Genomic DNA, 15,393 nt, shown 5'->3' with positions numbered 1-15,393 from the left:
AGTCGGTGTATGGATTGAAACGTCACTCTTTTTTCAGTGTCAAGTTTCAGTATTGGCTGTAACGTGTCACGCGGTTTCAGCAGGTCGGCAGACACATGACAAACAGACCCCATGTTTACACCCAGAGCTGTATAGAGCTGCCATACAGCTTGTATGTCTATGGTGCTGGTTACGCCCACAGATGGGGTTCATGTGTGCAGCGCGTGTGTTGTCGAACGGCTTTGACAACACGCAACTTTCTGCTTACAAGCAGTAACCTGTTTTTCTGCAAGAAGAGAGAAGGACATCAGCCTTCCCCCCCTCCTCTCAGCATTAAAGTCAGCCTGTGAGTGTTAGAGAGCATGAACGGACTGAATCAACATTCCACAACCGGACGGACTCCTCTTCATCAAAGAACTCCGAGGATGGAGCTGTGTCTGTGTTTCAGCTGGTGAGTTTACGTTTGTTAACGTTACTGCAGCTTAACACGTACATCGTGGTGAATTAAACTAGAATCCATGTAACGCTAACGTTAAGATATTAGTGTGTAAATTTATTTTATCTACGTAGTTAGCTAAACTCAGAAGCTAACTAAAGATTGACAGTAACAGATGAAGCTTAGCTTGTAAAACTGCTCATCCATCGGATCAGCTGGTTAAAAAGTTCAGCTAATGTTCATTGTTTGTTAATGTTCTCCTCACAGGAGGTTCTGACCCTGATGTGAGGACAGAGAAAAGAAAAGTGAGGTGAGGGCCACAGGACAGTCACAAACTTTGTTGTTAAAAGTTTGCTGCCTTTTCTACAGTGGAGGCTGCATGGTGGAGGTAAGTTAAGCTGCAAAGGATATTTTTGACCAGTTAAGCTTTTATTTCTCAGCCTAGATAATGTTTTTTGATCAAAAATAACACAACCATGTTATTGTTGATGTTTGTGTTCTAATGTCAATTAGGGAGATGATCAGAGCCCTAAACCCCAGAGAACCACAGAGAAGATTCAGGCAGAGACACAGAGGTGCAGAAGTCTGTATCAACCCTAACCTCAGTGAATCCAGTGACCTGCTGGTGGGATGTGAGGGACAATATGTCAGTGCTATCAAACTGACAACCAGGTATCTGTGTGTGCAACAAGCATCATCCACACCCTCAGAGTGAACATTTACTACTGCTGGAGACACCATCAGCCAGGAGCCGCTTGTTTGTGTCCAGAGAAAACGGACATGTTGATTTTTCTGAAGAAAAACTGTTCAGTGAAAAGGTCCTCAGTGTGTAGCAGTGAACATTAGACACTGACGTGTCACTGGTTTGCAACTGTTCTTTTGATCTGGACATTATTTGTTTATTTTTCTGTAAGAAAACTGCTTGGAATAGAAATACCAAAGTTAAAAAAATAAAACTCACAATTTGTACTGTAATGTGTAACGTCATTTTATTCTTGTTAGAATTAATAGTAATTACAAAATTGGTACCAAAAAAAGAACCGTCCAGGAACCGACACCGAAGTGAAGGTACCGACACCGGTACCAATACCGATTTTTTTTTTAGAAAGGTACCCAGCCCTATTATCAACCTTATTTTCATTTATCAGCTTTATTGTTTCTTCATGTGTCTCTCTTTCTACTGAAGACACTGGATGACAAAAGGCTCAACTCTGGTGCTCTTCACTGACCCCTCCCTTTCTCTTTTCTCTTGAAAATCTGTTTTAACAATCCAAAATCAAGTTTTTGGATTGTTAAATGCAGCTAAGCTACGAGCTAAGCTAACAGGCTGACCTCTGGAAAAAATGTCTGTCTTATCAAAGCTCCAAAATTCACGGTTAAAACCCGTGTCTTTGTGTAAAAAGTCGTTTTATTCTGCAAAAAGAAGTTGAGAACTGGCTTACTGATTTTTTTATTAAAAGCTTTGTGTGACAAATGCTATGCTAAAGAGCTCAAACCACACCGAGCGTCTGTCATTTTGAGAGAGAACCGAAAGCCTGGAGGGAGAGACAGCCCATGTCATGTCAAGGGGCCTCCCTCCCATTATTCTTAAAGAGACACACTGCTCCCTCCCTCACTATCCATCCTTCGGTTCAAACAGTCTTGTACTGCCATCCAGTGGTCAAAAAAGATACTACACACAAAAATTAACAAACATTTCTTCTTAAATTTGATAATAATCGATAATTATTGTCAAATTTCAAACAGTATTATCAATTGTTGCAATAATTTCCGAGACAATTAATTGCCCAGTAAAATTTGTTATTGTGACAGGCCCATTGTCATCACTTTCACAATGCACGGTCAGGTACATGCGTTACTGTTTGTGAGTATAAACCGTAGCAATGGCAGCTAGCAGTAGCACTTCCAGTTTGAGTTAAAAGCCGGTGCTTTTGACGTTGTCTGTTCTGTCAGCGTTCGGCTCATAACCGTGGTTTTGTGCGACATGGGTGGAGCTGGAGCTGGAGGGTGACTCTGATAGTCACTCTGTTCAGTTCTGCCAGCGTCCGTGGCGCAGAAGTTCGAGAAGGTGGACCTGTGGTCACCGGTTCGACCCCCTGGAGCAACAACATCAAAATATGGGTGGGAAAGGTGAAGCAGCACCCACACCTGCCTCCACCCTCATTTGTCCCACTCTGGGTCCTTAACCCCCACCATCTGCTCCCCCGGCCGCCCTAGATGCAACTCTCTGCTCCACACAGAGGCTGTGGTAGCTCAGTGGTCTGTGGTTGCATCAGGACGGGTCATCCGGCGTAAAAACATTTGCCTAGTCTTTGTGCGAGTTAGTTCGCTGTGTGACCCCTGAAGAAGTGATCTGCTGAAAGAAGAAGAAGAAGAAAAAAGTGTCCGTATTGATTGATTGATTGATTGATTGACTGATCTGTGTGTCACATGGACAGGACACATAACTAGTCTGACTGTGCCAGAGTTCTAGCTGGGTTCAGGGCATCTTCAACATTTTTCATTCAGTGACTGTTTGTACATTTATATAACAGCTTTTGTCTCTAGTTCTTTAGTTGATATTCTGTCTTTCTTTATTAAAATAAAACTATTATAATTTAGAGACTGTTCATTTCTTAAGTTTTCCAAAATCAGGAAGAGATCAAGTAATAATTACCCTTACAGTACCTCAACAAAAGTCTGTTTTGTCTTGTTTAAATGCCAAACTTTCTACACATGCTGCTTTCTGATTTGTTGTGGATTTGTTCCTGTAGGACAAACAAAATGCTGAAGGTGGAACATGATGATTCACAGGAGAGTAAAGATGGGATCATAAAGATTGAGGCTGAGACGGTCAAAATCAAGGAGGAGGACATGTCTTTCCACACTTCTCCAGAATGTAATGGTAAGACTTTGTCCTGTATTAAGTTTTATCTCTCAACTGAAAACAAAGTATATTTAATGATGATTAGTTTTTGTTTTACAGAGAGACTTGTTTTAATAATTTACTTGACATTTCTGTATGCCTCTCTCCAACACAACATTCCACTGGTCCTTGTCCTTGGAGAAATGGAAATGTTCAATCTGTACCTGTTTGTTTTTCTCCTAACCCCACAGCACCTAACCCACCGTGTGCGTTGCCACGCAGCGATACCTCACTGTTTTTTCTCACACGGAGGTTCGCAGAGAAGCTGAGTCTCTCAGTTGATGGGGTGTTGGACCTAAAGCTAGTCTCCCAGGAGCTCAATCTGTCAAGGAGACGCATATATGACATCACCAATGTCTTGGAAGGGATCAGACTCATCAAAAAGACGTCCAAAAGTCATATACAGTGGCTGTAAGTATAAGATAATGGATTGGGTACTCTGACACAAATTCAATTGTTTGTTTGTGTACAAATATGTTTGTGGTCACACAATTTCCAAACTATACAATTTATTTTAATGTGAAAGAATGAAAATGCTATGAGTTCACAATCGCAGGTTCCAAATGGCCCACTTTACATTCGCTGCAGTCTTTTACTGGATGCTGAGATAGTAGGCTCGTTCATAAAATAGTTCTGTGAAATGATCGCGTGGAGCAGAACTCAACTGGGCTGAAGTGGTTGCAGGGAATTAAATGTGCGTCAAATGTCTCCCTCGTGTCATTTAATACACTTGTTGAATTATCTCACTTAACGGTCCTCTTTGTGGTTAACTACTTTAAACTAATTACAAATTTGCTGTCTGTCATCATCAGTATTCCCCTGTGATAAATCTAATGTTTAATCCCTTAATGCATATGTGTCAAACTCAAGGCCCGGGGGCCAAATGTGGCCCTCATTGACATCTTATCTGGCCCCCAAGATGTTATTTTAAATGTAAAATACTTTTATTTTTTTTCCAAATATCTTTGATTATGATGTAAAAAGTGCAACAGAGAACATCAAATGAGATCAATCAAACTCTTGTTGAGGAAGCTGCAACCAAGAAAATATGTTGGGTATCTGATTTGAGTTAATGTAGATTCTGAAACCAGCCCTTAGTTTGAAAAAGTTTTAATTTTGGCCCTGTTTTGTAAGTGAGTTTGACACCCTGCCCTAATGTAATCAATTGATCAAATTACAGAGAGCTGCAGCTCTACAGTTTTTGTTTTTTTCACACGTTGGCCAGCTCGGCACCGATACCTCACTTGGAAGCACAGAGGAACAGCAGAGGTAGGCTGTTTCAGACCCTCTCGTTGCCTTGGTGTGTCTTCTGGATGGACCGAGATGACCAGAACAGGTCTCAGTCCCGGACTGAGGTGTCTTGTGAATGAGTATTGTAGCAACCCACATCTGTCCACCAAACAGCTGTAGGGTAATTTGATTTGAGACTGTAATCTGTTGTAGACAGGCTGTTAAAATGCAAGAATTCCAATGGGGTGTTTTTAAGGTTTTCCAAGTACTTTAATTTTGAAGAAATTGTAACATTTCCATAAGTATCAACTTTTAACAAAAATGCTAAAAATTCATCTTAGTTTCCTCTCATTTATCTTTATCACTGCCAAGATGTTTCTACAACTTGATTCAAGTTCACCTATGTTAAATTAAACAGATTAGGCATGATTTGGGAAGCAACACGTCTCTAAATTATTGGTAAACTATTGGAATTAAGAGGGCCAAGACCACATATGCACAGAGGATCCAGGGTCAATTCACCTCACAAGACCCACGGAGCATGTGGAGGGACATAGTGTATAACAGCAGCACTAGACTCACCTCACCACCGGATGAAGAGCTTCTCAGTGTGACCTCAGCCGAAGTAAGGAGTACAGGAAGATGAACCTTCACAAAGCAACCGGCCCAAGCAACATCCCCGGGAAGGTGTTGAAAGAATGTGCCAATCAGCTCTGTGAGGTGCTGGCCGGCATCTTTTAACTCCTCGCTTACCCTGGCAACAGTTCCCACCTGCCTGAAGTCCGCCACCATCATCCCAGTTCCAAAGAGCTCATGAATGACTACTGGCCAGTGGCCCTCACCCCGATAGTCGCTAAATGCTTCGAAAAACTAGTCATGACCCACATCAAACAAACATCAACGAGGACCCTCACCAGTATGCATACCGCAAGAACGGATCAACAGAGGACGCCATCTCCTCTGTTATCCACACTGCTCTCACCCACCTGGAGCAGAAAAACTCTTATGTCCGTGTGCTTTTTGTGGACTTCACGTCTGCCTTCGACACCATGATCCCCCAAACCCTGATGGAAAAACTACTCGCACTAGGACTAAGCCCCTCCATTTGCAACTGGGTCCTAGACTTCTTAACAAACAGACCTCAGTCTGTGAGAATCCACAACTTCTCCTCCTCCACCATAACCCTCAGCACTGGCTCCCCTCAGGGATGTGTGCTGAGCCCTCTCCTGTTCACTCTACTCACGTATGATTGTGCAGCTACCCATCCAGGCTGTCACATTGTAAAGTTTGCAGATGATACAGCGGTGGTGGGATGCATCACAAACAATGATGAGTCCAGCTACAGGCAGGAGGTGGAACACCTGGAGAGCTGGTGCAAAGAGAATAGCCTTCACATCAATGTGAAGAAGACAAAGGAGATGATCGTGGGCTTCAGAAAGAACAAACACACCTATCCCCCCCCCCCCCCCTCCACTCCCTGAACATAGGAGGATCTGCAGTGGAAGTAGTCTCCAGCTACAAGTACTTGGGTGTGCACCTGAATGACAACCTCAGCTGGGGCAACAACACCACCTGCCTGATCAAGAAAGCTCATCAGAGACTCTACATGTACCACATGTGGTGCAAATGACAAATAAAGAAACTCTTGACTTAACAGAAGGCATCCCTGCTGATAATCAGAGCAAAAACCAGCCATGAGACCAAAAAACCTGCCTGTGGAGCTCAGAGACAGGACTGAAGCAAGGCACTGATCTGAGGATGGCTACAAAAACATTTCTGCTGCCCAGAAAGTTCATATGAGCTCAGTGGCTTCCATAATTATCAAATGGAAGAAGTTTGTCACTACCTACCAGGACTCATTTAAGAGCTGGTCACCTGGCAACTCGGAGCAGTTGAGGAAGAAGGGCCTTAGTGAGAGGGTTGATCAACAACAGATGATCACTCTGTCTGAGTTTTAGAGGTCCTGTGTGTATTTAGGACTAAGTTCCTGAAGAGGAACCAGTGCTGCTGGCTTCCACTGATCTGGACATTAAAGCAGAGTGGCTCAAGGTAAGTCTCTGCTATGAGTCAAGAAAGCTGATTAAATTCCTCTTAGAGGATCAAGATTCTCTGACCTGATAAAAATTTGTGATTAAACTGTTTGCCTTCAGTTCTAAGCATTCTGTTAATGGGTAATCAGGCACCATTCATCACCTTTCCAACACCATTCCAACAGTGAAGCATGGTTGTGGCAACATCATGTAGTGGGGGTGTTTTTCAGCAGCTGAGAATGGGATAGCTTCAAGATAGAAGTGGGACTGTATCAATGATCGGCTCTGACTGAGCCCTTTCCTGTTTGCTCTGGTGATGAACTAATTAACAGTTGAGGTCAGGCAGGAATCCCTGTGGACTATGATGTTTGCAGATAATGTGATTTATGGTGAGAACAGGGAATAGGTGGAAGAAACTTTGGCAAGTTGGAAGTGTGAACGTGAAAGAAGATGAATGAAAGTCAGCCATGGCAAGAGAGTGTGTGTGTAAATCAGAGGAGGCAGGTGAAACTGAGGCTAAGGTCACAAAAGTGCAGGATTTCAAGTACTTGGGGTTGACTGACCAGGAAAACAGGGAGTGTTTTAAAGAAGTGAAGAAGAAAGTCCAGGCAAGATGGAGAAACATTTTAGGAGTTATTTTTGACATGGGTGTCAGCAAAGGTCAAAGGAAAGGTTTACAAGAGTAGTGAGACCAGCTATGTTGTATGGTCTGGAGACAGAGACATTGACAACAAAAAAAAAAAACAGGAGAAAGAAGACAAAGAGGAGACACTGCATATGGATGCAGTTAGAGAGGACATGGAGGTTGTTGGAGTGAGGACAGAGGATGGAGGAGGACGACTTGCTGTGGCAGTCCCTGAAAGCTGTAAGAAGAAGATTAGGAAATCTGAATGAAGCAAAGTACAGAAATATCTTTGGAATAAAAAATTTCCACATTGTTCAGCACCCCAGACTGGACTTAATGATCACCTTCCAAAATGAAAATGACCCAAAACACACAGAGAAGATAACGTAAGAGTGGTTTAGGGACAACTCGGTGAATGTTCGAGTGGCCCAGATAGAATGGGTGGTGTCAGGCCATGGTCACATGACTGCACTGCGGTCATATGATGTTTACTGCAGTTTGAGGATTGTCCAGGAAATTGTCTCCACGTACTGCCATGGTACAACCATGATTTGTACTGTACCATCTTCATAAACACTTAAAAATGGGCCTGCCAACAAGCCACATCTTACCTAACTGAGCTTTTGAGCGAGGATTTGCTTAGAATGACAGAAAATCTCCCAGGTGTGCAAATCTTGTTACTTAAAGAGAACTTGGACTATTTGGAACAACAGACTTTATTTGATAAACAATTAATTGATCTATTAAACCGGACTGTAAAATTACAGTAGACTGTTTATTTATAATAAAATTTTTTAAAAAAATCATACAGATGTCACCATTTTATTTATACTACAATGCATTTTGGGTAAATGACATAGACTGATTGTTCCAGTGCAAGCTTCAGCTTGAATGGCTGTTGTGGAAATTATCTGATGTTAAGCACTTTTATTTTGAACCAGAGCATGGAGCTAATATATGTAAGACGTTAGCTCCGGAGCTAATATATAATTCATTGGCTCCAGGATTAATAGATATTATATTACTGGTATTATATTAGCTCCATAGCTAAAAGTATTCGATCCAGAGTTTATATTTTCTTTTATATATATATATATATATATAGTGTTAGCTCCAGAGTTAATATACTTATCATTAGCTCCAGTGTCAATATATACAGTATAGCGTTTAGCTCCAGAGCTAATAGAATTTGATCCAGAGTTCATATATATGGCGTTAGCTCCAGAGCTAATAAATTAAACATCAAGTTGATCATGTTTAATTGTTTTGACCCACTTATTATTTGATTGTTTGATGTTGTTTTTATGCAGGAAATGTGTGGCCATTAACTTTCTTGTACTCTGAAATCTGTGCACAGGGGCAGGAGTTTGATTGACAACACAAATAAACAGTTGATGGCTCTGGCGGAGGAGGAGATGAAGCTGGATGAGCTGATCCAAAGTTGTACACAACAGATAAGAAAGTTGTGTGAGGAACGTCACATTCACAAATATCCTTTATTTGTATGTTTAGCTTTCCTGAGTTCTTCATTGGTGTCAGACAAGACAGACCTTTAAAAGTTATTTTCTGCTAACAAGAAACAACTGTATTTGTTCTTAATTGTAACAAAATCTGCAAAGTTATGTCCAGGATGACTGTTTTTTTCCTAACCCCATGGATCACATATGCCTATCTGACACACACAGATGTCAGAAGCATTCAGAGTTTGAGAGACCAGACCGTGATTGTCATCAAAGCTCCTGCAGAGACAAACGTTCAGGTGCCGCATCCGGATGAGGTACAAAGATGGAGATTTACTCTATTTTATTGTTACTATGGGTTTCACAAGCATTCTCCTATTTTTGCATTTGCCGTTCACCCGATAGCACGGTGGCACAGTTGGTAGAGCTGCTGCCTCTCGGCGAGCAGATTATTCTGGTTCAAATCCCAGTCCATGAGCCTTTCTGGGTGGAGTTTGCATGTTCTCTCCGTGCATGCGTGTGTTTTGTCTGGGTGCTCCGGTTTCCTCCCACAGACCAAAAAACATGCATGTTAAGCTGATTGGTAACTCTAAATTTTCCCTAGGTGTGAGTGAGAGAATGAATGGTTGTTTGTCTCTATGTGTCCTTGTGATGGACTGGAGATCTGTCCAGGTGTCCCCCGCCTCTCACACAGTGACTGCTGGATATGGGGACCAGTGACCCCCGTGACCCAAAAAGGAAGAAGCAAGTAAAGATAATGGACGGATGGATGTTTATAGGAACTTGCATTGACTTCCATTAATTTTTCATTAATTTCTGTAGCCTATTCCTGACCCTAAACCTAACCATTACCAGTACATACCAAACCCTAAACATAACCATTACAAGTACATGTGGGGAGTGGTGGCGCAGAGGTTAGAGAAGGTGGGCCTGTGATCGGAAGATCGCCGGTTCAAGCCCCGGCACCGACAACATCAAAAATGTGGGTGGGGTAGGTGAAGCACCCACACCTGCCCCCACCCTCATTGGCCCCACTCTGGGCCCATGAGCAAGGCCCTTTACCCCCATCTGCTCCCTAAACAGGTCTCTCTTGAAAATGAGTTCTCGTGACTCAATGAGACTACCTGTATAAATAAAGGGTAAATGAAAAACAAAAAAACAAAAAAACATACCTAACCCTAAACCTAACCATTACCAGTACATACCTAACCCTAAACCTAACCATTACCAGTACATACCTAATCCTAAACCTAACTATTACCAGTACATACCTAATCCTAAACCTAACCATTACTAGTACATACCTAATCCTAAACCTAACTATTACCAGTACATACCTCTTCTGTTACAAATAAAGTCCAGTTGTTTTTGTATTGAACATTTTTTGAATTTATCATGTCCTGGATGACTGAGAATCTTCACCAGCATACCAGTACATACCTAACCCTAAACATAACCATTACCAGTACATACTTAACCCTAAACCTAACCCATCTTCAATTCACACCTTTATCTCTAACCTAACCTCTAACTCACCAACGGAACTCCTTATGGGGCCCAAAACCTGGGCCCCATAAGGAGTAGCTGATCCTCACAACGTAGTATGTGTTGGAAAAATGGGCCTTACAAGGTAACAAATATAAAAATGTGTGTGTGCGCGCACACCCAAACACAAATGTAAACAGATTGACAAGTAATGGCTAACCAACCAGACGTTGTGGTGGTTGATAAGCTAGAGAAGAAGGCAGTGGTTATAGATGTTCAATCCCAAGTGACTGTAACATGAAGAAGGAGCACAAGAAGCTCAAGAAATACCAAGAGCTGAAAGAGAAAATACAGAAGTTGTGGAGAGTCAAGACATCAGTAGTCGTCGGAGCACTCATTGCTGTGACCCCCAAACTGGAAGAGTGGTTGCAATAAATCCCAGGAACAACCTCAGAGATCTCTGTCCAGAAGAGCACAGTCCTAGGAACAGCTAAGATCCTGCACAGAACCCTCAAGCTCCCAGGCTTCTGGTACAGGACCCAAGTTTGAAGTGAAGTGGAATCACCCAAGTGGAAGAGAAGGGAGAGCTAGAAGTTTTTTTTTTTTTATTATTATTATTTTTATTACCGTATATACATTCCTGTTGTGACAGCCCCCAAACGAACATCAGTGCAACACCTAAGTGGGAGGAAGTACGAACAATCAAAGGACAGCATGAAGATCAAATAACTCTATAGGTCAGAGACAAAGTTGTGAATAAGTGCTCTGCAGATCAGGGTTGGGTTATAAAAAATATTCCAAACCCTGGACATAGTACCATTAAACCATGATAAGACTGGTCTTCATGGAAGAGGATAAAGACAGTGCTTAAGGAATGTGTAGATTGGACCATTTAGAAATGACTAAAAGGCATTGGAGACTTCCCGAACAAAAAGGTAAAAAGTACTCTGTTGTCATAAGAAACTAAAACTGAACATTTTGGCTATGAAGGACAACAAAGTCTGGTGCAAACCAAATACTTGTCGTCATGCTGAGAACATCATCCCCACAGTAAAGCAGGGTGACAGCAGCATCATGATGTGGTGTTTTAATAAGCTGGTTGTAATTTAAGGAACGATGGATGGAGCACCATATAGATTCTTGTGGGAAGCCTGTGTGGCTCTTCTAGAGATCTCAGACCAGGACTGGGATGGCACCTTCCAGCAGGTTGATGGCTCTAACCACACCGCTGAAGCAACACTCCAGCTGGTTGGGGAGAAACACTGAAAGACCCAGTCTAAGCCCAGATGTCAATCCATCTTAGAAACTTTTGTGATTTAAAGTACATGAGCAGTGTCCATCTAACTTAAGAGGCGCTGGAGCAACTTTTTTCATGAGGAATGGATGAAACTTCCAGAGACTAAATGTGCAAAGCTCATGGAGTCAAACCTGAAGACGATGCTGTAATTGATGCCAAAAGTGGTTCTACAAAGTGATGGGTGGGTGGGGGGGGGTTTAAATAATTTGCATGCAAAGTTATTTTTTCTTTCACAATAAAATAAATTTACATCCTGAAGTGGTTGGAGTATTGTGTAAATTAAAATACCCCACCCAAAGTTTCTCTTGAATTCCAGGTTGCAAGGTAATAAAACAGACAAGGCTAATACTTGCTGTGCATCTTCCACCCCAAATTGTCTTGAAGTGTTTACTTTTTGACCCTTCATAATCAGTCTGCTTGCTGTCCTGCTGCTCAGAGCCTCCGGGTCCACATCAGAAGCATCAACGGACCCATCGAAGTGTTCGTCCTCTCAGAGTCGATGGAATCCTCAGACAACACAGCTGCCAATGGTGTTGATGACGGAACGTTAAATTCAACAACACATGGGAACGATTCCTTCCATTTACCTTCCACGCCTTGCCACCAGGAGTCATCTAGAGGTGAGTTTTGTCCTTGCAATGCTACAATGTATGTCACACACACCACATAGTAGAACGTATCTTCAACCCCCTCCTTGACCGCATTAAGATTGCTGCCTGTCTTTTAAACTTCTGTGGCATTTGTTTTCCCATTTTTTCAACAACATCTTGGTTATCTTTCTAGACGTTGCCAATGGTAGTTGTGAATTGAAGGGATTTTCACAGCCACTGCTGTGCCCTGTCACCCAATTTGCCTCCACATTCCCTGCAACTTCAGTGATTCTGTCCCTTCTCCTCTGGCCTTGTCCCTCTACAGGAAGGATTACGTCTTCAGCCTGGCAGGTGTCACAGACCTGTTCTGCGCCTGACTCGGACATGCTGCTTACCTGAACAAACAACTTGACTGGACTGGAAACATGCCTTTGTATTTAACTCACTGGGATTTGCCAGCTCGAAGCTATGTGGAGAAGAGTGTCAGCCGCATATCCAACTGGAGATGGATTAGAGGTGCCATGTCGTGTTTGTTTTCGTCATTTCAAATGACAGGTCTTACGAGCTCACTTCTGTTTGAGCCTGTTTTGCGTGTCTCGGCAGTGTGACCATAGTAGTATGAAACGGGTGTTTACAATTTGCTGCAGTTTAAAGAGAGATATTGGTCATTTACCGTATTTTCTGACGTATAAGTCGCATCAGTCAAAAAAAGCATCATGAAGAGGAAAATACCATATTGCTTCGGTGTAAGTTGCATTTATTATGTGTCACTGCTGACCCGTTTATTATGCGTTTACTTGATGGTCAAAATAGCTTAATTTCGCCTGGGCGGTGTGGCACCATCCATCCATCCATCGCGGCCAGAGCCGCTTGCTCTCCAGTGTTCTTCCACCTGCACCAGCTGAGTGAAGCGAGCACTCACGGGAGGACTCGCTGTTGCAGTTCTTAGAAATTTAAAGTGTCAGTCAAAAATTGCATTATGAATATGGAAAAAAAAAAATCATGTATAAGTCGTTTCAGCATATACCGGTAAGTCGCAGGACTGACAAATCTATGCAAAATACTGTGACTTATACGCCGGAAAATACGGTACGCAGCTAAATTACATTGAAATCTTAAAGAGGTTGATTCATATCTCATCAGTTCAATTGGACTGCGATGTGACTTTTTTTAATGATCTATCTAGCTAAATACTAATACATCTACTTTGGTTTTGGCCCCACTTGGACTAACCGTCATTCCGTCAGACTGGATCTCCTTCTTTAAACTCAGACCATTCAAAGAGCTATTTACAGCAGGTAAGATGTTATTTGTTCATAACCGTTTCATAGAAGCCCACATTAAAATGTCTGATCCCTTTAAAGTGCAACAGGTTCAGCATTGGACGTAAAAAGGTGGAAACGCTTTATGTGCTTATTCAAAGTTGTGCTGCATCTTCTTTCTAGATATATGTTTCTCTGCTTACACCGATGATGTAAATACGTTTCATGTTTTGTGTTGCTAACTAGGAACACATCCACCTTTTTTTTTTTTATCCAAATGCTGATTTTAGTAATGGCTGAGCACCAGAATCCAAACTTGCATCATCTTCATTTGAACTCAGTTTAGGTCTGAAGTGGTACTCAAGAATACCATTAAATAGTACCAAAATTTAGCTTTTTTGTTGTTGTTGTTGTTAAACATGACAAACAGCCACTGACAATTAATGTTTTGAATTTGTGGATTTCATTGCTGCATCAGATCTCGTCGGTCGGCCTCCTAAAACCTGTTTACATCCCAGTTTTCTCAGGGCAGTAGTAGCTTTTACTCGAAATGCAGCTTTTCTTAATAAAAGTTAATTCTTATGCTTTTGATTGCATTTCCAAAAGTATGATACTGTACCAGCATAGCAATGAGGTATATATAATGTCTCTGGTGTGGTCTCCATGTATTAACATAAACTGTGTGCCCTCTGGTAGCTGTAAAAAAGGAATGCCGTTGTCTTCAGTTGACATATTGAACCACTGAAAGCATCTTTTTGATGCGCTGTCACACACGAAACAAGTGTTTTTGCCTCACATTTAAGGAGCGGTCCCAAATAGCAGAACCATTTTAGGTGTGACAGCTCAATACCTGTGCAGCTCAGAGCGAGCTGGCTTTCTCTCAGTTGACAGGCTCGTCATTTTGGAAAAAGCACATCTGGGGTTAGTAATAACAGATAAGACCTTCTTGTTTAGATGGACTGGTTCCAGGCTCCTGTAATCGTTGCTTGTTAGTGGTGGCGTACTGAGACTTGATGGAACTGAAACACTGGTAATACAGTTTGATTTATCGAGCTGACAATACAAGCCCAAGCTCAATATTGACGTGGAAGTATGAGCAAGTGGAAAGGAATGCTCAGTGATTGGTGGTTGAGCTTCCTGACATGCAGTCTGGAGATCTGATCACTGCTACTGGATCTCAGCTGTTTTTACTGATTGACAGCTTTTTTTTTTTCTCACTGTTTTTGTTGTTGTTGTGAAAAGCAGGCTGAGACAATGCTTGATCCAAGCTGCTAGACTGTTATGTTTGCAGCCAAACACAGTGTGTAACAACTGTTAAAATGGTAAAGTTTTTATCTTTTTTTTTTTTTTTTTTTAATGAAATGAAACCCACTCAATTTGTGCCTTTTGCACCTTATGAACCCCGAGCATTGAATGTCCTTTTGCTCAGCCAATCAGTTCTGGTGAAAATGAAATTCTGTATCAAAAGTCAAATAAAGGGAGATGAAACCTGATTTAAGTGTTTACTCATGTCTCTTTCCTACAAGAGTTTGACGTTCGACCTGAGACGACGACACCCCACATTTGCGTAACTAATGGAGGCAGAGTCCTCTCAGAGGGGTAGTCACAGAGCTGAGTTGGTGAGTGAGGTGTAATATTGCTGTTATTCTGCTGAATCCATGATGCTAGGTTTTTGTGTGCAACCGTGGGACTTGGTTTGTGTGTCTGACTGGAAGGGGATTGTCTTTGTGTCCATATTGTAAAACCATGAGGTGCTTTCATACTAAACCATTTAACAGAATAAAAGAGGACTCTGCAAAGATTACTCTTTAAAGACTTAATCCCACTAAGGAGCGTATAAGAACCAGTGTGTGTACTTTTACACCATCAGGTGAACTCTTGATTGCGTAATACTCAACTGACTGTCCATCACTTTTCTGTATGAATGACACAAACAACAACAATAAAACCTGCGGCCTCAACCACACTACTCTAGATGCTAAAAATACACATACCCAACTTGCTAACCAGTTGAGCTGACACATTACCAGTGATAGGGTAACATGACACTTGTAAGCCTTAAATATTGAAGCCAAATGTGTTTTTGAACGTACA

At 41.9% G+C, this 15,393-nt stretch overlaps 1 protein-coding gene across 1 annotated transcript; it reads left to right on the top strand.

Moving 5' to 3' along the window:
* The first annotated feature begins 3,268 nt into the window (after positions 1 to 3,268).
* e2f3 (E2F transcription factor 3) lies at positions 3,269 to 12,414 on the top strand. Its single transcript, XM_037693638.1, has 6 exons — positions 3,269 to 3,299; positions 3,512 to 3,731; positions 8,563 to 8,694; positions 8,868 to 8,982; positions 11,884 to 11,993; positions 12,363 to 12,414. The coding sequence occupies exons 1-6, from the start codon at positions 3,269 to 3,271 to the stop codon at positions 12,412 to 12,414; spliced, it is 660 nt and encodes a 219-aa protein (XP_037549566.1).
* Positions 12,415 to 15,393: the final 2,979 nt, after the last annotated feature.

This window comes from Nematolebias whitei, chromosome 19 (assembly GCF_014905685.2).
Source record: "Nematolebias whitei isolate Nwh7 chromosome 19, NemWhi1, whole genome shotgun sequence".
Classification (NCBI taxonomy): domain Eukaryota; kingdom Metazoa; phylum Chordata; class Actinopteri; order Cyprinodontiformes; family Rivulidae; genus Nematolebias; species Nematolebias whitei.
The sequence above is the reverse complement of the archived record's forward strand: the minus strand, read 5'-3'. Positions and strand labels throughout refer to the sequence as shown.